This window comes from Podarcis muralis, chromosome 8, assembly GCF_964188315.1.
Source record: "Podarcis muralis chromosome 8, rPodMur119.hap1.1, whole genome shotgun sequence".
Lineage (NCBI taxonomy): Eukaryota > Metazoa > Chordata > Lepidosauria > Squamata > Lacertidae > Podarcis > Podarcis muralis.
This window is the reverse complement of record NC_135662.1, coordinates 86,485,167-86,507,449: the sequence shown is the minus strand read 5'-3', so window position 1 is coordinate 86,507,449 and position 22,283 is coordinate 86,485,167. Positions and strand designations below refer to the sequence as shown.

General features: G+C 47.3%; 1 protein-coding gene across 21 annotated transcripts in view; it reads left to right on the top strand.

The window, feature by feature from the left end:
* LOC114601412 (protocadherin gamma-A5) overlaps nt 1–22,283 on the top strand; it is a 315,625-nt gene that overhangs the window by 263,886 nt on the left and 29,456 nt on the right. The window contains exon 1 of one of the 21 annotated variants that reach the window (XM_077933473.1): nt 1,263–4,098. The exons of 16 other annotated variants lie outside the window; for them this stretch is intronic. In XM_077933473.1, the coding sequence (XP_077789599.1) occupies nt 1,654–4,098 (2,445 nt within the window). In that variant the 5' untranslated portion in view covers nt 1,263–1,653. Of the gene's footprint in view, nt 1–1,262; nt 4,099–11,906; nt 14,629–15,855; nt 15,892–15,949; nt 16,209–19,064; nt 22,201–22,283 lie in introns of those variants that run through there. 4 more of the 21 variants (XM_077933472.1, XM_077933493.1, XM_077933495.1 and 1 more) reach the window with 4 other exon arrangements.

The following is a 22,283-nucleotide window of genomic DNA, read 5'->3' as shown; positions in this document are numbered from 1 at the left end:
TCCCCAGGTCCCCTCACCTTCTGTCTCAGGCCAGTGTAGCAGGGAGTTGAGAGCAAGCAGCAATTGTAAGTTTAGCTTGGCATCAATGATCTGTACTCTGATAACTTCCAGGTTCATAGGAGCCAACTCCTAGGGACTGACCCTTAGGCTCCCCTAAAATATTTGAGGGGACTGGGCCCCTCAAAGGCATTGTCATTGAAATGGTGTGTGCGTGCCATGTCTTGTGATTGATTATGTTGTACCAGGTTAGACTACTGTGATATACTCTCTGTGGGGTTGCCTCTGAAATATGGCTTGGAAATTGCTGCTAGTTCAGAATGCAGCTGCTGGATCACCAACTGGGGTAGCTTATTAGGATAATGTAACAGTGGTGCTATATGCCAGTTGCATTGGCTCCCAATTTCTCAGCCCAAGTGCTGGCTTTGACTTTTAAAGCCTTTTCCAGCTTAGGACCCAGGATGCTTTGTGTGTCAGCCCAAACATTCAGAACTTCAAGAGAACATCTTCTAGGAGCAGCCCCACAAACTGAGACAAGGCAGCTGCTCCCCAAAGAAAGGGCCTTCTCAGTGGTGGTGCCTCAGTTGTGACGTGCAATCTGTAGAGGGGTCCACTTGGTACCTATTTTGTCATCCTTCCAGCACCAGGTAGACTTTTCCTTTTCCCCAGCCCTTTTAGAGCTGATTTTAGCCCTGTGGATTCTTGCTTACTTGCATAAGATTGTTGGGTTTTATTACTGTTATGCTGTATTTTGTCTGCATTTTAATCCACGCACACACAAACTATCCTGGGGGTTTCCAGTGAAGGTTAGTATAGAAAGTCCTGTAACAAAATCATAATAAAATAACCTGCCATCTTCCTGCTCACCCCTTTCCCTTTGGGCAGCAGATTGGGGAGCCGAGGGAGAGGGGAAGCTTACACCGCCTTGGGGGGCTTGGGGGTTCTCCCTGAGCAGTGCCGTGCATGGGGAGCACTGGGCTGCCCCACAGAGCCGCCACACCGGGAGAGCGTAAGCGAGGGAGCCAGAGGCGGAGGCACCGGAGGCAGGCAGGCATCTCTCTCCCGATCCCTGGGAAGCGTCCGGGGTCCAGCCCTTCCTCCACGCTCCCCAGCGAGAACAATGAGCCCTTGCTGCCTCCTTGGTCCGCGCTTCCCTTCGCTCCTCCTCGCGGCGGCAGAGCGGGGAGGGCTGTGCAGCCTAGGGGGCAGCCTCCGCAAGCCTTTCACCGAGGAACACCCCCGCCCCCCAAAAAAAGAAGAAGCCCACCGGGCCCCGCCGGCCCAGCTTGGATGGAGCCGTGCGCCTCGTGCCTGGGAGTCCCGGCGGCGAGCCGGAGAGGCGGAGCGGGAGCGGCCTCTCCTGCAGTTAATGGTCGCGACTCTGCGCGCCGCTGTTGACCCGGCGATGCTGGCGGCGAAGCAGCGCGAAGTGGGACGCCGCCGCCGCCGCCGCGAGTTGAGCGCCAGCAACAGACGGAGCGCAGTCCCGCCGCCGGAGCGCCGCGCCGCCGCCGAGCAATGCCCGACCCCCAAAGTCCGCGCGAGGCGAGCCTGGACCGGGCAGGGTCGCGGCCGCATGGAAGGGACGGCTGAGAACTTTTAGAGCGACCTCCCCGCCGCTCCCGCAAAAAGAAAGAAACTTTGCCAGGCCGGGAGATGAGAGGCGCCGCGGGAAGGAGCCGGCCGAGAGCGCGATGGCTGCCCGTCGTGGGCTTCTGGCTGTGGCTGGGCGTCTCGGAGCGGGCGCTCGCCGCCACGCGCTACGCCATCCCCGAGGAGATGCCCAGGGGCTCTTCGGTGGGCAACGTGGTGGGCGACCTGGGCCTGGATCTCGCCCAGCTGCCCGCGAGGAACCTCCGCGTGGTGTCGGGCGGCGGACGAAAGTACTTCGAGGTGGACCTGGGCAGCGGGAAGTTGCTGGTGAGCGAGCGCATCGACCGCGAGGAACTTTGCGGGGCCCTCTCGCCGTGCGCGCTGAGCCTGGAGGTGGTGGCCGAGAGCCCGCTGGTGCTGTACGGCGTGACCGTGGAGATCCAGGACGTCAACGACAACGACCCGGCTTTCCAGAGCAAGCAGATGAAGCTGGAGATCAGCGAGTCGGTGACCCCCGGAGCGCGTTTCCCCTTGGAGAGCGCGCAGGACCCCGACGTGGGAAGCAACTCTCTGCAGACCTACCAGCTCAGCGCCAACCCGCACTTCGTGCTGGACGTGCAGACGCGAGGCGACGGGACGAAGTATGCGGAGCTGGTGCTGGAGAAAGAGCTGGACCGGGAGCAGCAGCGGGAAGTGCAGCTGGTTCTCACGGCGATGGATGGAGGGACCCCACCCCGATCGGCCAGCTTGCAGGTGCTGGTTGACGTCCTGGATGCAAATGACAACGCCCCTGTCTTCAACCAGTCCATCTACAGAGTCAGCGTGAAAGAAGACACACCCCTGAACACCCTGGTTGTCCAAACCAGAGCTTTCGACCTGGATGAAGGCCCCAATGGGGAGATTGTGTACTCTTTCAGCAGTCACACCCCTGCCAGAGTCCAACAGCTCTTTGCCCTAGACTCTGCCACTGGAGAACTGAGGCTCAAGGGGTTGCTGGATTTTGAAGAAGCCAAATTTTATGAGATTTATATCCAGGCAAAAGATAAGGGTTCAAATCCTGGTGTCGCTCATTGCAAAGTGCTGGTAGAGATTGTGGATGTGAACGACAACACCCCAGAAATAACAGTGACGTCGGTGTACAGCCCAGTACCAGAAGACGCGGCTCCAGGGACTGTGATTGCGTTGCTGAGTGTCACGGATCAGGACTCTGGTGATAATGGCCTAGTAAATTGCTTTATACCTTCTGGGATCCCTTTTGCCCTCAGCTCTTCCCTTAAAAACTATTATACCTTACAGACCAAAGGGCCCTTGGACAGGGAACTTGTCTCGGAGTACAACATCACCATCACTGCTCAGGATGCAGGCACACCCTCACTCATGGCAGAAAAGCAAATACTGGTTAAAGTATCTGATGTAAATGACAACCCTCCTAAATTTCCACAATCCTCCTATGATGTGTACGTGGAGGAAAACAACCTTCCAGGGACCCTGGTCTTTAACATCAGTGCCTCTGACCCGGATCTGAACCGGAATTCTCACCTTTCCTACTCCATCCTGGATAGTCCCATGTCCTCGGGAGACTTGGCGGGCAGGTATTTTTCTATTAACCGGGAAAATGGCAGCATATATGTCCTAGTCCCCTTGGACCATGAGGGCACCATGGAGTTCAGGCTAGTGGTCCAGGTTCGTGATGCCGGCCTCCCGCCCCTTGCCACTAACATCACTGTCAATGTTTTTGTCACAGATCAGAATGACAATGCACCCAGGCTCTTATACCCAAACTCAAACAACAGTTCTTCGCTCTCAGAAGTCATCTCACCCACAGTCAGCCCTGGTTACATGGTCACAAAAATTGTGGCCTGGGATGCAGATTCTGGTTACAATGCCTGGCTCTCGTATTCCTTCCTTCAGGTCACTGACCCAGGGCTGTTCACTGTGGGGCTGCATTCTGGGGAGATAAGCACAGCTCGTTCTCTGCAAGAGGAAGATTCTCGCAAGCAAACATTGCTCATCTTAATAAAAGACAATGGGGAGCCTGCCTTGTCCTCCACAGTGACCCTTGCTGTAGATGTAGCAGAGACATCTAGGGAGACACTGACAGACTTGACTGCTGTGTCCACTACACCCCAAACAAAGAAGCACTTGACTTTCTATTTAATCATTGCTGTCATCTTGATCTCAGTGGCCTTCTTTGTCACCGTGGTTGGGGTGGGGATTTATAAATTTTACAAGTGGAGGCAATCCAAGGATATATTCAAAGCCTCCAGAAGCTCCCTTTATAGAACCCCGGGGCCTTTCAACCACATAGACACTGTGCGGAGTGGATTTACTCCTCCAAACTTCTACCAGCAGGTCCTCACCACGGACTCTCGCCAGAGTGAACTTCTGTACAAAATGCCCTTTGCTCCCAGCCCTATGGGGAGCCGCCAGAGCACTATCACAAGATGTGACCCTGCGATATATAACCAGCTAATAAGCACAAATAAGAGGCTTCTGGTGTCCTCTGAGGTAATGTATGCTTGTTGTCCTTCTCCAGCAAAGTTGGGAAATCCCAGCTCTGAGCTTAAGCTGACTTAAAGGCAGACCACTCAATGTCTTTCTACCCGGAAATGGGGTAGTTCCTGTAGAACACATTCTTTTTCCTGTCTTCTGTCTCCATCTAGTGCTGTGTCATTTAATAGCATGATTAAGAGCCCCGCCTGTGCATGTGTTGTTTCCTTCCTACATTACATGGAGTTGGGTGGTTTGTTCTTTCTGCTCTGGGTCAGATCAATGTGGTCAGCTGTTGTTGGGTTGCATAGTCATTGCCTCTGAAGAATGATAGTTCCCAGTAAGTTTATGTTTTACGAAAAATCATAAGCAAGGAAACAGTAATACTGTGTAAATAATGGGTTGGATATGTATAAGGGACGCGGGTGGCGCTGTGGGTAAAAGCCTCAGCGCCTAGGGCTTGCCGATCGAAAGGTCGGCGGTTCGAATCCCCGTGGCGGGGTGCGCTCCCGTTGCTCGATCCCAGCGCCTGCCAATCTAGCAGTTCGAAAGCACCCCTGGGTGCAAGTAGATAAATAGGGACCGGTTACTGGCGGGAAGGTAAACGGCGTTTCCGTGTGCGGCTCTGGCTCACCAGATGCAGCTTTGTCACACTGGCCATGTGACCCGGAAGTGTCTTCGGACAGCGCTGGCCCCCGGCCTCTTGAGTGAGATGGGCGCACAACCCTAGAGTCTGGCAAGACTGGCCCATACGGGCAGGGGTACCTTTACCTTTTACCTATGTATTGGGAGGCCTTTTTGCTTGGGTGCTTCTTCAAGACGCTAAAGGGAGATAATCTTCAACATTTCCTTGGGGGCCTAGCCTCTGATGTATGTCTGTTTGATATTCATCTATGATGGGGTAGAAATGTAAGGCTTATTCCTTTTCTTTATGTGTATGGTGGAATTGAACCTATTCTGTATGTAGCCAAACATGAGCTTCTCATTCAGACTAATTTGGTAGGGGGGAATGGCACTTTCTATGGAAGCAGTGGCAGCAGCCTTCCAGGGAAGATGCTCTTCTATACAAAAGAGACTTCTGGGAAAGAGCCTGAGCATGGAGACCTTTCAGAAGGAGGTCTACACACAGGACCAGCCACCAGGTGTGCACCCCCAAATTAGTTTACCTGGAGGCCGCAGCAGGTGGAGGCAAGGATGGGCAGCAGCATGGGGGTGGTGAGGAGAGATGGTGCTGAAAGAAGAAGCTCCAGGTGCCTGTGCTCCCTTGCCCTGATTCTGAGAAATGCCGTTTTCATTTCCCCTCAGTGCTTCTGGGCCCCAATATAGCACCACTATGTTGAAGTGAGGCCCAGAGGCCCTGGGACCGTTGGAGAAGGTGGCAGCTGTTGCCACCTGGTTTGGTGCTTCTGTTCCCAATGAAGGGCCCTATGCTTTTTATTTTAAGAAATTGAGGGGGTTGTGGGTATTGTGCTAGGGCCTATGCTTGTCAGAGGACCCAGACTTTGAGCTTTCATTTAAAAAATGTAAGAGCCTAGCACTTCTAGAAATGAAGTTAAAAAGCAAAATGCGTAAGTACCCTTCTAAGTGAGCCAGCCCAGCTATCCCCGCCTTTCAGTGTTTTTAGCAAATGAGTGACGTCAGAGCTGTGGTTGATGAGTAAGTTGTTTGGACACCAGGCTATAGAATAACTAGTGTCTTAAAGAGCTGCCATTTCCCCCTTCCATCCAGTGCACTTTTCTGCCCTGCTTGTTTCATTTTCTAGTCCTTGGAATTTCTGTTATTTAGACAATCTGTTCTTTCTACAAAAAAGGATGCATCTTTCCTGTGGTGAGTTGGTCTAAGATCAGGTACTCACTATAAGTTATTTTCTGTAAATATTATTACACAATAAGTGTGGGTAGATGTTAGAGAATACCCCACCCTATAGCAAGTGCAAAATGTGAAAAGTTTGCAAAGAGGCTTGGGCATTCTGTCATACCAACTTTTCTCCAATGAAAATAGGGACGTCCCATTCCATAATGATAATTTTATTATTTATACCCACACATCTTACTGAGTTGCCCCAGCCACTCTGGGCAGCTTCCAACATATATAAAAACACAAAAACCTCCCTTCCCTATACAGGATTGCCTTCAGATAGCTTGCAGGCCGCAGAATATTGAGGGGGCCCAGCCCCTCTGCTTAATTGGAGGGGCTCAGCTCCCCACCTCCATGTTGCCCCTGATCAGGTGGGAGATAGCAGAGATGCTACGATACTAAGATAATATGTTCCCTGTTGAATGTCCAGGAAAACATAGGCAGCCCCATCATAGAGTTCATATCAATAGTCAATAAGTGAAAAGATAATGCAATATGTTATTGTATGAAAGTGAATATTAAATAGAGATTTTGCCTGCAATCCAGAAAAGCTACTGTGTAGAGAGGAGGAGTAGGAGTAATAACATCAACAATAGCCAGGTTCTTTCTCACAGTGCCTACAAAGCACACCGGTCAACGCCTACATAGGTAAGCTTTTTCCTGACTCTTCCACAAAGCTATTGTGCTTTAGGGTTTCTGAGTCTCAAGGTTTTACCTAAAGTTTCAGGCTTCAGCTTTCTTTTTGGAATCAAAAGTGGCAGGCTACTTTCAGCTTGACTTAAATGTTGTTGTCTTGCACTCCATCCCCATTCTGTCCAGCAGTCTTCCCCCCTAAAATACCAAGCATAGGCAAACTGCCCAGGAGGCATCAAATTCCCTTCATTCCCAGGCTCCTCTCATATTCTGATCACTGATAACATTAGGTAGCACTCGTGTGACACTCATTTTATCTTGTTGTTGTGTAACAGCAGAAGGCTGGCAGTGAATATGTTAATTGCTGGGATTGTATGTACATGCTAGTTTCCTTTGAAATATTCATGAACATTTTCACTCTGAAGAGAGCACGTTGTGTGTCTTGTTTGTAAGATTTCCTCACAGAGGCCCAGTTCTCACCAAGATGGTTAATCTGTTTCTAGGCTGTACCATTTCAGATTGCAGATGAAACCCACATCTTTGAACGTTCCTGCGTACAAAGAATTCAGAGCTCTTTCAAATCTAGATGTCAGGAAGAACAATCCTAACTGTGGGGTGGCTGGCATGGAGGAGCATACAGCCATCTTGAGTCCCCACCTGCAGTCTGAAGTGGTACAGCCCAGACTCAGGTGTACAACCTCAATGAAATCTGAGCCAGAAGCGCAATCCCTATAATTCCTTGGGAACGATTGCTGCACCAGTTTGAATCTGCAGTGTAGATACATGCTCAGGGTGCATTCTGCTACACAATTAGATGCTATAGGCAGGAAGTTGTTTTAGGGTACAGTGATAAACTGTGGCTTTATGTGGAGAGGGTGCTGGAAGAAGGACCAGGAAGCCCAGAGATTGCAAGGGTGAAGCAGAGGTTGCAAGAAAGAGTCTGGCTGCAGGCCAGTTTCACCCCTGATAGTTTGTGAATAGCTTTCAGGGCCATCATTTCAGTGAACTGGTTCTGAGTCTTTGTACCTGGTTAATTTGGCATTTAGTATTTGGCATCTGATATCCAAACATGTTTTAGAGCAATGTGGTACCTAACCTTTCGGTTGTGTGGGAAATATATATACACATTCTCAACAGTAATTGATATTTTGTATGTAGCTTGCTTTTATTTTATACCTTGAGTTTTAAATTGTGCATCAACTTTTAATTAATTCATCATAGGTTTTTAATATGCTGTATTTTACTGCTTGGTTTGGTTTGTGAGCCACCCAGAAAACTGCTATAGGGCAGCCTTATAAATGTGATGATGATGATGATGATGATGATGATGATGATGTTAATTCATCGATAACTGATTAGTGATTTCATCTGTACTTTTAATTTGTTGTTGAGATTTAAATTATTATTGTTTATTATTACTATTCTGATACCAAAAGGGTTGCATTGCTGTTATCAGTTCATAATTAGGCTTTCTTAACTGCCATACGTGTTGCTTTGCTTGAAATGGTTGACATGTGAACCCTGAGATCCTTGGAAATTGTTTTAGCTACGTTTTCCTGCCCAAAATTACATAGTCTGGGAGATTGTTAAGAAAATGACTATGATCAGAAAAATAGGGCGGACAAAAGAGACAGCGGCAGAGAGGTGTGTTTGTGTGTCCGTGTGTGTCCTGTCAATAGGCATTAGCAATTCCAGCACAATATGATGACCCTAAGCTGATGTACTCTTAAAGCTGCACCAGATCCCACACTTAAGCTGTACAGGCAGAACCATTAATTTCTTTAGTGTTTTTAACAAAAGTTAGAATGATGCACAGAGGCTTTCCATTAGTAGGCCATCTGGCTCTAAAATATGCAAAACCAGGGCAGACTCTCACCAAATATAATCAGGGCTCCTTCACATATTACTGAAACAATGTGAACATTTAGTGTGTTCATTACATTTTCAGTTGAGGAGGCTGTACTTATTAAAATCATATGTGCTTGAAAATATGTTGCAAGAGGCCAGGACCTGCTGCGCTTTGTGCACGGAAATAAATGCAGGCGACAGCTTCATATGCTGTGGGGTTTACTGCCAAACACACTGGTCTTCTAGTTTGTAACAAGCATCCCTGAATTATAGAACATTGAGATTGGAAAGAAGAAATCTCACTTTGAAAATTAAGATGAGCATATATGCAGCCAAAGCAACACAGGAGAATCCAAGATCAGAAACTTTATCATCTAATCTAGAGCAATGCAAGAAAGTAACCATATTTGTTTTTCTGTAAAGATAATGGAAGACAAAGAGTGGAAAGAGCTGGCTAGCATCACGCTGTCTAGCCATCTGCCACTGGATGAGATTTGACAGCAATAAACATACACAATCCCTGCCCAGAGACCCCACTCAAGATCTTATGGTGCCTTTCACAAATGAGTTTAGTGTAGGGGGATGGGAGCATGTAATGAAACTTACTGTATGTTGACCCCCAACATTTAAAATTTCCCTCTTGCTTGCTTGTCTACAATCTTGAACCTAGAAAATACGGTAGTCATCAACTGTCCAAAAAGTCTAAAGCAATCAAACTCAATCACATTTCAGATTTTGAAGTGAGATTTCAGTCTCCCCACTCCTCTCAAATCCTAATTACAAGGTTTCCCATTTCCATTGTTGAAATGTTTTCCTGTGCACCAAATATTTATTGTGATTTCATTAAAGACAAGGGTTTAGAATACAGAATTTCTTTTCCATTCCATTAAGTTAAATGGCACGAGTGCGCATTAGGAACTGATTTGAATGCTTCTCATCAAGTACTGTTTCCTGTGAAGTTTAGCACAGTGTCATGTAGTATAATTCATGTGTGTTAGTTAAACCAAGCCAAGTGGCTTTGCATCTTTCAAAGCCACTTAGCTTGGTATGCAGCGTTCGTAGCTCTGTGAACCAAGACTGTATATAACTAGTTAGAAATATTTGTACAGTATGTGTGCTATTTGCGACTAAATGGATTCTGAAAATAAATAGGATTGCAAAGTTGAAAGTTATGTGCAGGTGAATTCAAGAGAAGCAAGAGTGTATAAAGACATTGGTATTATCAAGATAAGAACATTCATTATAAAGAATAGTATCCTTGAGTTTTTTTAATGTGTATTCTCAGGCATTAGAAAAGGCAGAATCAGTAAGTCAAGGAATGTATTTGATATTGTGATTTTTGCTGTTGTAATATACAAATACAAACTCTTGAGCTGAAGAAAATTGCTCTTGATGTAGCCTGAGTCCAGAATCTCAAGGTGCTTCCACCCTGCAGGAGTTTTGTGGATGCTGCTAATTGTTCTGCGCTCTCTGCCCAGGCACTGTGCCAATCCCTGACCATCACTAGTCCAAGTGGACTAGAAGGGTGAGTTTAGGTTACATAGAAATCATAGCAAAGAACGGGAAATTGCATCCCCAAACAACTGCTATATAATAGTTGATTAGTGAGATGATAATTGTGGAAATAGATTTTTACTTCTTTGAAAGGAACCTGTAAACTGTGAGTCCCTGTGTACATGTGAGTCAAGCTCCTTCATGGAGTCAAAATGGATGTAAGAAGATCCATGGAAATGTATCAGGCAGAAGTGGGAAATGCAGGTGTTGACGATTCCTACCCTCTCCAGGGCCTGTGACACAGAGAGATATTTAGAACCAAAGAAATTAACATTCCTTGGTTAGTAGAACAAGCAGCAGTTCCATCATCACTTACTTGTTAAGACTTTCTTGTCTGTTGATGTGAAGAGATCTGAACTTGCGTTTTTGAAAAACATTGACCGGGAATTAAGGAAGTTGAGCATTGCTTGGTCCTGAAAGCTCTATATTGGAGCAACACCTTACTTAGTATGGCAATTCTGTATATAGGGGGACTCCACCTGATGCAACTATACTCCAGCTGGGTCATATGTGACTATTGGGAAGTCACAGCTGTGGTGAAAAGGAGGCTTGCCTATAAAATAGAAGCTATAAGTTTAATGTTAAAATGAGGTGGACGTCTTTGCCATGGAACATATGGTGGTGCACATTTTTTATGTCCCCAAATACCCAAAAGATTGTACCTTGGTCAAAACAAACTTTGTCCGTGCCAGAGAGCATGTCTCTGCACATAGCAAGCAACTCACTCCAGAGGCAGTGGAGCAGCAGTGATTGCCAGTATTCCCAGATGCTTGCGTTTGAAGCCATGGGCCGTGTTTCAAAACCAGGTTTTAGTCACAAATACTCCTCTGGACAGTGAAGACCAATCTAGCTAACAGAATAACAAATGCAATATGAACAACCTGTGATCATTGCCCTATATTATCTGCACAGTACTCCTGGAGAAGAACCAGCACCGTAAATACATTCTGTCTGTTTCATTTCTGCTGTGAAATCTCACACACCTCGGGAGGTGCCCAGCTTCTCATCCACACATGATGCCACTAGGAGCAAATCCAGGTGCTTCTAAAGCACATAAGACAGAGGACACCACTTTTTCAACAGCAGTGTGCCTCATCTACCTCTTCACTGAAGTCTACCATGACAACATTCAGAAGGCATTGTCTACCTTTAGGGGAGAGAAAATACTTCTATTCATAGATTCCTTTCATCTTTTCCAGGAAGTCCATGAATCTCCTTGACCTGACCCCTTCCCTAACTATTATCTTAGTTGTCTCCACTATGGTAGCTGTTTGTTGGGAACATCAGGGACCAGGTTCTTGCTCATAAAACTCTTTTTAACTTTGCTCCTCCTAACCTTCTCCTCCTAACCTTTGACTCCAGAGGCTTGAAAAATTCCTTTGTTATGTCATGGTTTATTCTGTTTTGTGCACTGGCTGCAAAACTCCTGAAATTTAGGAAAGGAAATATGGAGAGACTCTTAGTATACTCCATTTGGAGAACAAAGGCCATAGTGGGAATGAGCTTTGAAGAGCTCTCCTGCATCGGTTATTGAATTCCATTCATTTAAAGGAAATTCAGGCAGACAATCAATGGGTCTTTTAACGTGATCTTATATCCAGCAAATGGCAGTATACCACTTGATTGTGCAGCCACTGGTGTTTGTTGCATTCTATTTTTTAAAAAATCTGCAAAATATGCAGTTTGCTGGTTTAGCTTATAACCCCAACCATTCCAAACAAAGAGTGTTCATTATTGAATTTAAATGCTTGTGACATTCATTAATGAATTCAAAAGCTTGTAATGACATAGGATTTATTGTTCATATAATTATCTTGGGAAATCCAGTCACTGACAGCTGGCGAATGGGCTCCCAGCTCTTCAACATTTGCACTGGCGCTTTAAGACCTCCCCCACCCCATTGCTGGAGCTGGAGCTGGGGAGGGGGAGAATGGGTGGTCCATTGCAAACAGCCAGGCGCTTCCTTGATTCCAGGAGCCCTGTATCTGCTTTGATGGACAACAAAGCTCCTCCCCTCTTGATTCCGATACGGACTAGGCACCGCTGCTGTTTTCTGTGGAAGAAAAACAGAGAAAAGATGCAGATGGTGCGCCGCTTTCTCATCCCTTGCGTGATCTAACCCGGGATTCTGTGTTGTTTCCTTGGCTGTGCTGGAATCAGAGAGGACAGAGGTCCAGCAAAGGAAGAGGAAATTCTGGCGACATTATGCTGTCTCTGGAAGAAAGACTACTCCTGCCATGGCAAGTAAGAGCTTTGCTTTTGGTTTCTGTCTCTCTCCAGAGTGCTGGAGAGATGACCCAGCTCCGTTATTCGATTCCTGAGGAGTTAGCTCCTGGGGCCTTTGTTGGGGATGTGGCTAAAGACTTGGGTCTAGATGCTGCCCGGGTGCTCTCCCGACAGCTGCAGATCATGGCTGGCTCTGCTGAAAAGTACTTCGAAGCCAAGGTGCCAAATGGTGTCTTGGTCGTGAAAGAACGGCTGGACCGAGAGCAGCTTTGTGGGCCCAGCTTACACTGCCTGCTCTATCTGGAGCTCCTACTTGCAAACCCAACAGCCTCCCATCGTGTGGAAGTTGAGCTCTTGGATGTGAATGACAACGACCCGGTTTTTCTTACCAGTCTCACCCATTTGGAGATAGCAGAGTCTGCAATGCCAGGGGCCCGCTTCCCCCTGGAAAGTGCTGAAGATTTGGACGTTGGCATGAATTCAGTCAGCACCTACCAGCTGAGTCCACGTGGACAATTCAGCCTCAGTGTTAAGTCACATAAAGGCGGCAGCAAACCTGAGCTGGTGTTAGAGAAGGCGTTGGATAGAGAACAGCAGCAGCGCTACCCCCTGGTGCTTACAGCCCTGGATGGAGGAGTTCCTGCTAAATCCGGGACAGCAAAGATTCTCGTGTCAGTCATAGACGCCAATGACAATCCACCTGTCTTTAACCAGTCGGTGTACAAAGTTAGCCTACTAGAAAATGCCCCAGTGGGGACCCTTGTGATACATTTACAAGCTACAGACAATGATGAGGGGGCAAATGGGAAAGTTTCCTACTCCTTCAGCAGCCACACTCCACAGAAAATCCGGAAAATGTTCAGCCTTAATGAGGAGACTGGGGAGATAAGAGTCCTGGGAAGTGTGGATTACGAAGATGACACATTGTATGAAATTGATGTGAGGGCCAAAGACCAAGGGTCACCTTCCATGGATGCACACTGCAACATCTTAGTGGAGGTAGTGGATGTGAATGACAATGAGCCTATCATTAGGTTCACTTCCCTCACCACCACCATACCAGAAGATGCTCCCCCAGGTACCACAGCAGGGCTCCTCAGAGTCAGTGATGCAGATTCTGGGGGAAATGGAGAAGTACAGCTTCATCTCCCTGCAGATATCCCCTTCCAGATTGTACCTTCCTTCAAGAACCACTACTCTTTGATCACCAGTGGCCCCCTAGATCGGGAGGAAATCTCACAGTACAAAGTTATGATCACAGCTACAGATTCTGGTTCTCCACCTCTCTCCAGTCAAAGAAACTTCCTTGTAAATATATCTGACCTGAACGATAACCCACCCCACTTCTCACAGCCTGCATATGAGACTCTCGTAACTGAGAACAATGCTCTGGGGCTGCCAATCATTTCTATATCTGCCTTTGACCCTGATCTGGGGCAGAACTCACACCTGTCTTATTCGTTAGTGGAGCATATCATAAATGGAATGCCCATTTCCTCCTATGTCTATGTTATGGAGAACGGTACTATCTACAGTGGCTGCTCATTTGACTATGAGCAAACCCAGCAACTGGTTTTCCAGATTCAAGCTAAGGATAATGGTTCTCCTCCACTCTGTGCCAACGTGACTGTCTCCATCTTCATCATAGACCAGAATGATAATGCTCCTCTCGTTGTATACCCTGTAACCAAGAAGGGGGTCCTAGCCCAGCAGCCAGTCCCTTTTTCTGCACAAGGAGGTTACCTGGTAACCAAAGTCACAGCTGTGGATGCAGACTCTGGGCAGAATGCATGGGTTTCTTATAAGTTGCAGCAAGCCACAGACCCAAGTCTTTTCCAAGTCTCGGCGTTCACAGGAGAGATCCGAACCGTCCGAGCCCTCCTGGAACAAGACGCCCCTTCCCAAGAGTTGGTTGTTGAGATCTTGGACAATGGGAAGCCACCTCTGTCTGCCACAGCCACTCTGATTCTTAATCTAGAGCATGAGCATGAGTTGGGCACAGCTGACCTCAGAGAGTCCAGCATGGAACAAGAAGGGCTGTCTCACCTGACCTTGCGACTCATTATTGCTCTGATCACAATCTCAGGACTTTCTGCTCTGGCCTTTGTGTTTTTAGCTATGAAGTGTCTTAAAAGATTGAAAGGAAGACACTCAGATGTGGGTTGGACCAGCGACCTGAAGGGTAGGAACTCTATTCCTGTGGGAGGACACTTTGACACGTTCTCAGTACGCTTGAGCCAGGAGGAAAAAATGGAATTTCCTACAGCCTTCATTGGGGGAGATGTTGTTTCTCCTTTTACCCTCCTAAGGCCTGGCCAGACCCACTTTTCAGAAGGGAGGAATTTCAGGATAGCGACACCAGTCACTCAGCAGGATATCAACAGCACAGGCACACTTCTGGCCTGCAGCCTTTCCCAAGAGCCAAACGAGGTGAGGCATGAAATACTGTTCTATAACTATGTCGTGTAGCACCCTGTGATTCTGTAACAATCTCCAGAGATAAGGTCACAGATGCAATGGCAATGTCAGGCAGCCTTTGTGTTAAGGTGGTCAGTTTGTAAATTAAAAAGCATTTTGTTGGATTTGAGATTCTTCAAGGAGATAGGCTATTTTAGAAGAAGCTTGGGAAGATTAGCAGTTGTTCACCCTGTGGATATTTGGCAAGAAGTAATGCTTTTAAACTACTGGTACTTAGATTTAAGTTAACAAGCAGCAAAAAGTTTCTAACCGAAAAATAAATCCAGCAGTTAAATTATTTTCCAGGGGGAGGTTGTCAAATATTTGTTTTTCTGGTGTTTTTGAAAGCTTGGTGGAAAGAGGGGAAAGAAAAAGTGCTAAGGATTGTAAGTCGGGAGTGCATCAAGAGTGAGGCACCCCGTCTTAAGAAAAATGGTCCACTCACTGAGTCCATCACAGTTCTGTGAATCTGTACTTGGGTGTCACATTATTGGAAAGTGCTGTTGGAAAGTGCCTTAACACCACAGCTTAAAAACTACTTGGTATGTGGGTCCCTGACATTCAAAGCCACACCATGGTCTTTGGGTTACAATGGTTCTACTTAGAAATACTGCTGCATTGATTGTGGTGTTCTAATTTTGGAAAGGCCAATGAATAGAGCTGGGAGGCCTTAAGCAATTTTGAAGATTGTGCATTCTTCACTGTGTGGTGGAGGTTCCCATGTCTGCATTTGAAAATGAACATTCTGAAAGGGTCTGTTTTGCCTTGGTAATGACTAAGAGTTTTAAATGCATTTATTGAAGCTGCGTTGCAAAATGCTAAAGCACTTTCTGTGAGAGTTTCTCCCTATCTTTCCTCTTTTCGACTGTAACAAATACCTTTTTCACTGCAAGTGAAAAATCAGACCAGTTGTTCGCCAGAGAGACTATGATTCTGTATCCCCTACAGCTGAGAGTTTGTCTTTTGTTCAGATGAGATGGAATGAATCTAGCTAATGTGAACAATGAGGATTTGTACCGTTCATGCTTCCCGGACGTGCTGTTTCCTTGAGAACAAGAATCTGAGCTGCTAAACTTAGCTGCCAAAACCAGTGGCAAACCAGCCTCTTGGTTACATTTAGGGTTGAGGTATGGGGGTGATCAGTCCTGGTCTCCCAACTTCCTGTGCTGCAGCAGCTTTAAGAGTGTAGGTGGACTTGTCCCTGGTGGAGAGTGGATGGAGCTGTCATCTAGTCAGGTGCTGATCCAGATTTTGGGGGGAGGGGGGATCAGCTCTTTCTGCCTTGACTTTCCTCCTCCGTCGCTATGGCTGTAATTCAGCTTCCCTCCCCCAATCCACCCCCTCAACTCTCTGACTAACATTCTGTTGCTGCAGCTAGGCAAGCTCAAAAGCTACTTTAACTCATTTGGAAGGAAATACCGAGGGATTTAAAAAACAGCATTCATCCAAGTCCTGGAGCCTCCTTATCCCTGGGATACCACAAAGACTCCTTCTGGAAGGGGACTTTTTTCTGAAATGGAGCCACATTTGTCCCGGCAACCCTCTTTCAAATGGCAAGTACTGGGTTTGTTTTTGCTCTTCAGCCGGGCGTTGGTTACAGGACAGATCCACTATTCCGTGGTGGAGGAATCGGAGCTGGGCACCTTGGTGGGAAAGGTGGCTCAGGACTTGGGCTTAACGGTGGCAGACCTTTCCCGTCGCAGGCTGAGGCTGGGCTCTGAGGAGAGCAAGAGGTACTTTGCAGTTAGCTTGGCCAACGGTGCTCTGATAGTGAATGAAAAGATAGACCGAGAGACCCTGTGTGGAGCAAGCTCGGGGTGCATTTTGCCAGTCCAAGTAGTCATAGAAAACCCCTTGGAGCTCTTTCACCTGGAGGTAGAGATCCTGGACTTAAATGACAATTCCCCCGGTTTCCTCACCCCCAAGCTTGTGCTGAGGATAGCAGAGTCTGCCGCCACAGGGTCTCGCTTTCCACTGGAGAGCGCTCATGATGCGGACGTGGGGACCAATGCAGTCAGTGTCTACCGACTCAGCCCCAACCCCCACTTCTCACTTAATGTAAAGAATGTGAACGACGGCAAGCTTTTACCTGAGCTGGTTCTAGAGCAACCTTTGGACCGAGAGCAACAATCGGAACACCAGCTCATCCTGACTGCCTGTGATGGGGGGGATCCTGTACTGTCAGGAACAGCTCTGATCACCATTGAGGTCCTGGATAATAATGATAATGAGCCTGCATTTGACCTTCCTTTGTACAAGATAAGATTTCCGGAGAACATCCCTGTAGGCTCTTTGCTTTTCAGACTTAATGCAACTGACCCTGATGCAGGTTCTAATGGGGAAATACAGTATTCCTTTGGAATCCACACACCTGATTCCATCCAGAAGTTGTTTGGCTTGGATCCCCACACAGGTGAGATCCGTGTCCAAGGAGTTGTGGATTTCGAAGAATCTCATTTTTATGAGCTTCATGTAAGGGCCAGGGACAAGGGCATTCCTCAAATGGAAGGCCATTGTGTAATCCAAATGGAAGTTGAAGACGAGAACGACCACCCCCCAGAGGTTCTCCTTACCTCTCTGGTAAACCCCGTGCCAGAAAACACCCCTTTAGAGACAGTGGTAGGGCTTTTCAATGTGCGAGACCAAGATTCAGGTGCCAATGGAAAGGTGAGCTTACAAATATCACCAAACTTGCCCTTTAAAATTAAATCTTTTGAAAACCACTATTCTTTGATTACCTCTGAGAAGCTGGATAGAGAAACAGTTTCTCGATACACTATCAAGTTGACGGCCCAAGATTCAGGGTCCCCACCTCTAACCACAGACGTCACCATCTTGCTGAACATTTCAGATGTTAATGACAATGCCCCATACTTCTCTCAACCCTTCTACAACTCCTTCTTGAAGGAGAACAATCCCCCTGGCTCTCTGCTATGCACTGTGGTTGCCTCTGATCCTGACGAGGGGGACAATTCCCGGCTCACGTACTCAGTGGCAGGAAGCCCCATTCAAGATGCTCCAGTCTCGTCTTTCATTTACGTCAACCCAGACAATGGGAATGTCTATGCCCAGCACTCTTTTGACTATGAAATGCTGCAGGTGCTGCAAATCCCCATCATGGTGCATGATGCTGGGTCACCCCAACTGAGCTCCAGTGTCACTGTCTACCTCTTCATAATGGATCAGAATGATAACACGCCTGTTGTTTTGCACCCAGTGACTGGTCGGGAACTGTCTGCAATCCAGAGGATCCCTCAGTCTGCGTCGGCAGGCTACGTGGTCACCAAAGTCACTGCCGTGGATGCAGACTCTGGCCACAATGCCTGGCTCTCTTACTCCTTGCTTTCCCAGTCTACTGACCCCTCCTTGTTCCGAGTGGCTCCCTACACTGGGGAAATTTGGACTGTTCGGGAGTTCCAGGAAACAGATCTCCCGGCACAGAAAATCCTTGTACTAGTGAAGGACAATGGAGAACCACCTTTGTCTACCACCGTCACCATCGTGGTCTCATTGGAGGATAAAGTAACTGAGGAAAGGCCCCAGTCTCTTGATTTCCTGACTCACCCCAAAGAAAAATCTGACCTGACCCTCTATCTGATTATTGCGCTGGTGGCAGTTAGCATTGTGTCCCTCGTTACGTTCATAATCCTGTCTGCAAAATGCTTTCGGAATAAAAAAGCCAGGGGTTCTTCTTGCTGCAGCCTGAGTGGTGCTCCTGCCAGGGATGTTTTCAAACAATCCAGCCCTAAGCTTCAACTGAACTCAGATGGCACATTGAAATACATGGAGGTCACACTCAGGCCCACAGACTCCCAGAGCCAGTGCTATAGAGCCAGCTATTCTCCCGGCTCGGACAGAAGTGATTTCACCTTTATGAGGCCTGTGGATTATCCTCAACCAAGTACTCTGACGAGAGACTTTGATACTTTCTTATCTCATACTGATACACTGAACCGTCCCAGGCAGGTGAGGTGACATTTTGTCCTTTTTCTCCTTTCCCACATGAAACTGGTGTCTCCAGTAACACTTTGAAACTTGACTGAGGGCTGATTCATCAGTTATCAGAATAGGGTGGGGCCTCCTTCTTCATAACCTAACCCTGCACCACATAGTCATAACGCCTTGGGAAAGAGAGAGCAGGAGAGGGGGGGGGGGAATTACATTGATTTCTTCCCAGAAATTGCTGCCTTTTAATGAGAGGAAGTGGGTAGGGGAGCAGGGACTGGAACTAGGATGTGAACAATAAGAAAATGATAATTTAAAACCATCCTTCAAATGCTGCCTGTCACAAAGTTAGCTTTTTGTATTTTTGCAACTGCTAAGTCTCTCCCCGCCCCCCGCCCCCCGTACAATTAGATTTCTTTCTCTAAGAAAAACCAATCACTCCCTTGAGTTTTTACATTGGAAGGGTGGAGTCTAAGGCTTCTGAAATACCGGTAAATAAAGCTAGATATTAATTTGGTAACCTAGAAATAACTAAAAGAGATTGATCTGGAAGCTTAGGATGGGGTAAGAGGAACTATTGTTTCCTAAAATTCATTGAATTATCTTTGCTCATAAAAATGACAAATCAGCTGTTCTGTTGTGGATGTAATACGTGAGGAGTCAGTGTGCTTTTAGAGCAAACATTTCTTTGCAGCGTATGCTTCTAAGAGTCCTATAGCTAGCACAGAAGCCAAAACCAGACAAGATTTTGGGCTTTGTTTTCCATTGTCTGCCGTTTAGCCTGGTGTCTCTAGGTTAAAAACAGCAGGTTACGCGGTCCTTTTTCACACAGTAGCAACTTCCAGACTTGGATTGGTGCGTGTGTTGCTGTCCTGGGAAGGAGGCTGCTGATTGGATAAATAGAAAGGCAGTCTCAGCCAATGAGCAGGAGGTTAGCATTGAAGATCTGCGGTGTGTACCACTCCCCTCCTGTGTCAATCTCTCTCAAACCAAAACAATGAATGAGAGAGGTAAACACTGACCACAGACCCTTTTCCTCTCATATATTTCATATTTCTTCGAGATAGGTGGTGAATCCTCCAGAGGTTTAAAGAGATACTGCCTGCTATATTTAGCTCCTGTTTTGCAGTTTTAGAGCTTCCTGCTGTGGATTTCAGAAAGATGCTCAGAACAGAAAACTCTGCCTGGCGTTTGGGACTCGTGCATGCCTTTGCCTTCTGTCTGTTTCTGAGTGACTGTTTTGCACAGATCCGTTACTCTGTCCCAGAGGAACTCACTCGAGGAGCCTTTGTAGGAAATGTTGCTAAGGACTTAGGAATGGATGTGACAAAGCTTGCAGCTGCCAATCTGCAGGTGCTTTCTGATTCTGACTCCCAGTATTTCTCTGTGAATGTGAACACTGGAATCATAATAGTCAATGACAGAATAGACAGGGAGCAGCTCTGTGGGCAGAACCTGCGCTGTTTCTTGCATCTCAAACTTGCTATTGAAAACCCAGTGGAGTTCTATCGCATCGAAGTGGAGATTCTGGATATCAACGACAATGCGCCTGTGTTCTCAAGTAGCACAATATCTCTGCAGATCTATGAACTGGCTGCACTGGGTGCCCGTTTCCCCATCCCACACGCACAGGATTCAGATGTAGGAACTAACACTTTGCAGACCTACCACCTCAGCGCCAATGAGAACTTCAACCTCAACGTGAAGGCACGTACAGATGGCACCAAATTCCCAGAGCTAGTGCTGGAGAAACCCCTGGACAGGGAGCACATCGCTGTCCACCACTTGGTCCTGACAGCTGAAGATGGGGGCATATCACCCAAATCTAGCGCTATTCGAATTGCTGTCCACATTCTGGATGCCAATGATAATCATCCGGTTTTTGACAAACCTACTTATTATACCCGCTTAGTAGAAAACTCTCCTCCGGGAACTCTGGTGATTAAGCTGAACGCAACAGACTTGGACGAAGGGCCTAATGGAGAGGTGCAGTATTCCCTCAGCAGCCATAACTCAGAAGCCTTGCGCAGGATATTTGCTATCAATGAGACTACGGGAGAGATCCGTGTCCAAGGGAGCCTGGATTTTGAAGAGGCTAATGTCTATGAGATTGAAGTGGAGGCTAAGGACATGGGCTCCCCTACTATGGAGGAACACTGCAGTGTTATGGTAGAAGTCACGGATGTCAACGACAATGCACCTGAAGTTATTCTCACCTCTTTCTCCAGCTCTATGGGTGAAGATGCGCCTCCTGGCACTGTGGTTGCTGTGATACATGTCAAGGATAGAGACTCTGGGGATCAAGGGAAAGTCCGGTGTGATCTGCCCAGAAACCTTCCTTTCAAACTTCGGAAAGACTTTGAGCACCAGTATTCCTTGCTCACAAGTGAGCAGCTAGATCGTGAGAGCACTCCGCAATACAACGTCACCATCTATGCCTTTGACTTGGGGAATCCACCTCTTTCTGAGCACACCTCTTTCTCCATAACTCTGGCAGATGTCAATGACAACCCACCTCATTTTGACAGGCCATTTTATGAAGCCGTCATAGAAGAGAACAATCCAGTGGGAGTGGTACTGCTTAGAGTTTCTGCAACAGATTCTGATAAGGACCAGAACTCCCGTTTGTCTTATTCTGTTTTGGCGAGCCCAGGGCAAGGATTGATTGAGGACCTCACCTCTTATGTCTCCATCAACCCAACAAATGGAGATGTCTTTGCAGAGAGCCCTTTTGATTACGAGCATACAAATCATTTTCAATTCCTGGTGGAGGCATGTGATGGTGGCACCCCTCCTCTCTGCAACAGAATCATGGTGCACATCTACCTCCTAGATCAGAATGACAATGCACCCTGGATTCGATTCCCCTTTACTGGGAAAGATTCTGTTGTACAGTTCAGAATTCCACGATCTACTGCAGCCAATGCCTTAATCACAAAAATTATGGCAGTGGACTTGGACTCTGGGCGAAATGCTTGGCTCTCTTACCATGTAGAGCAAGCCACAGACCCTGGTATTTTCAGCATGGCCCTCCGTAGCGGGGAGGTGAGGACCACGCGAGCATTACAGGACATAGACAATCCTACCCAGGACCTTGTCCTGGTTGTCAAAGACTCAGGTGATCCTTCCTTGTCCACCTCAGTCACTGTGATGGTGCTCTTGGAGGAGAGCAGCCCTGAAACCTTTCTGGGGTTAACAGCTCACTCAGTGGAAACTGAGGGACCTCCCACATTGACTGTGTACCTTATCATCTCCTTGGCAGCAATTTCCACCATCTCGCTGATGGCTTTGGTGGCCTTGGGAGTTCGATGCCTCCGCCGTGATTCACGTGCAACATCTACCATCTTTGGATGCTGTGGAAGCAAAGCTGGTGGGCTTCAAGATGCTTCAGATCACGTGATGGGACATTGCCATTATCAGCTGAGCCCTGGAGATGCCATGATAGGAGTGCAAGTGGCCACTTCTGGACCCCCTGCCCGCGGATACAGATCCTGCTTTTCTCCTGTCTCAGACATTAGCGAATTTGTATTCATGAAACCTAATTTGACACTTAGGACAGCCTCTTGCAGCAATCTCACTGAACCCAGCTTCTTTGGCAAGGTGAGAATTTTCCATGTAGTGTCCCTATTTTGTTCCAGCCATGGCACCACCTCTCTTTTCTTTTGAGTTTCCCTGCACCTAGG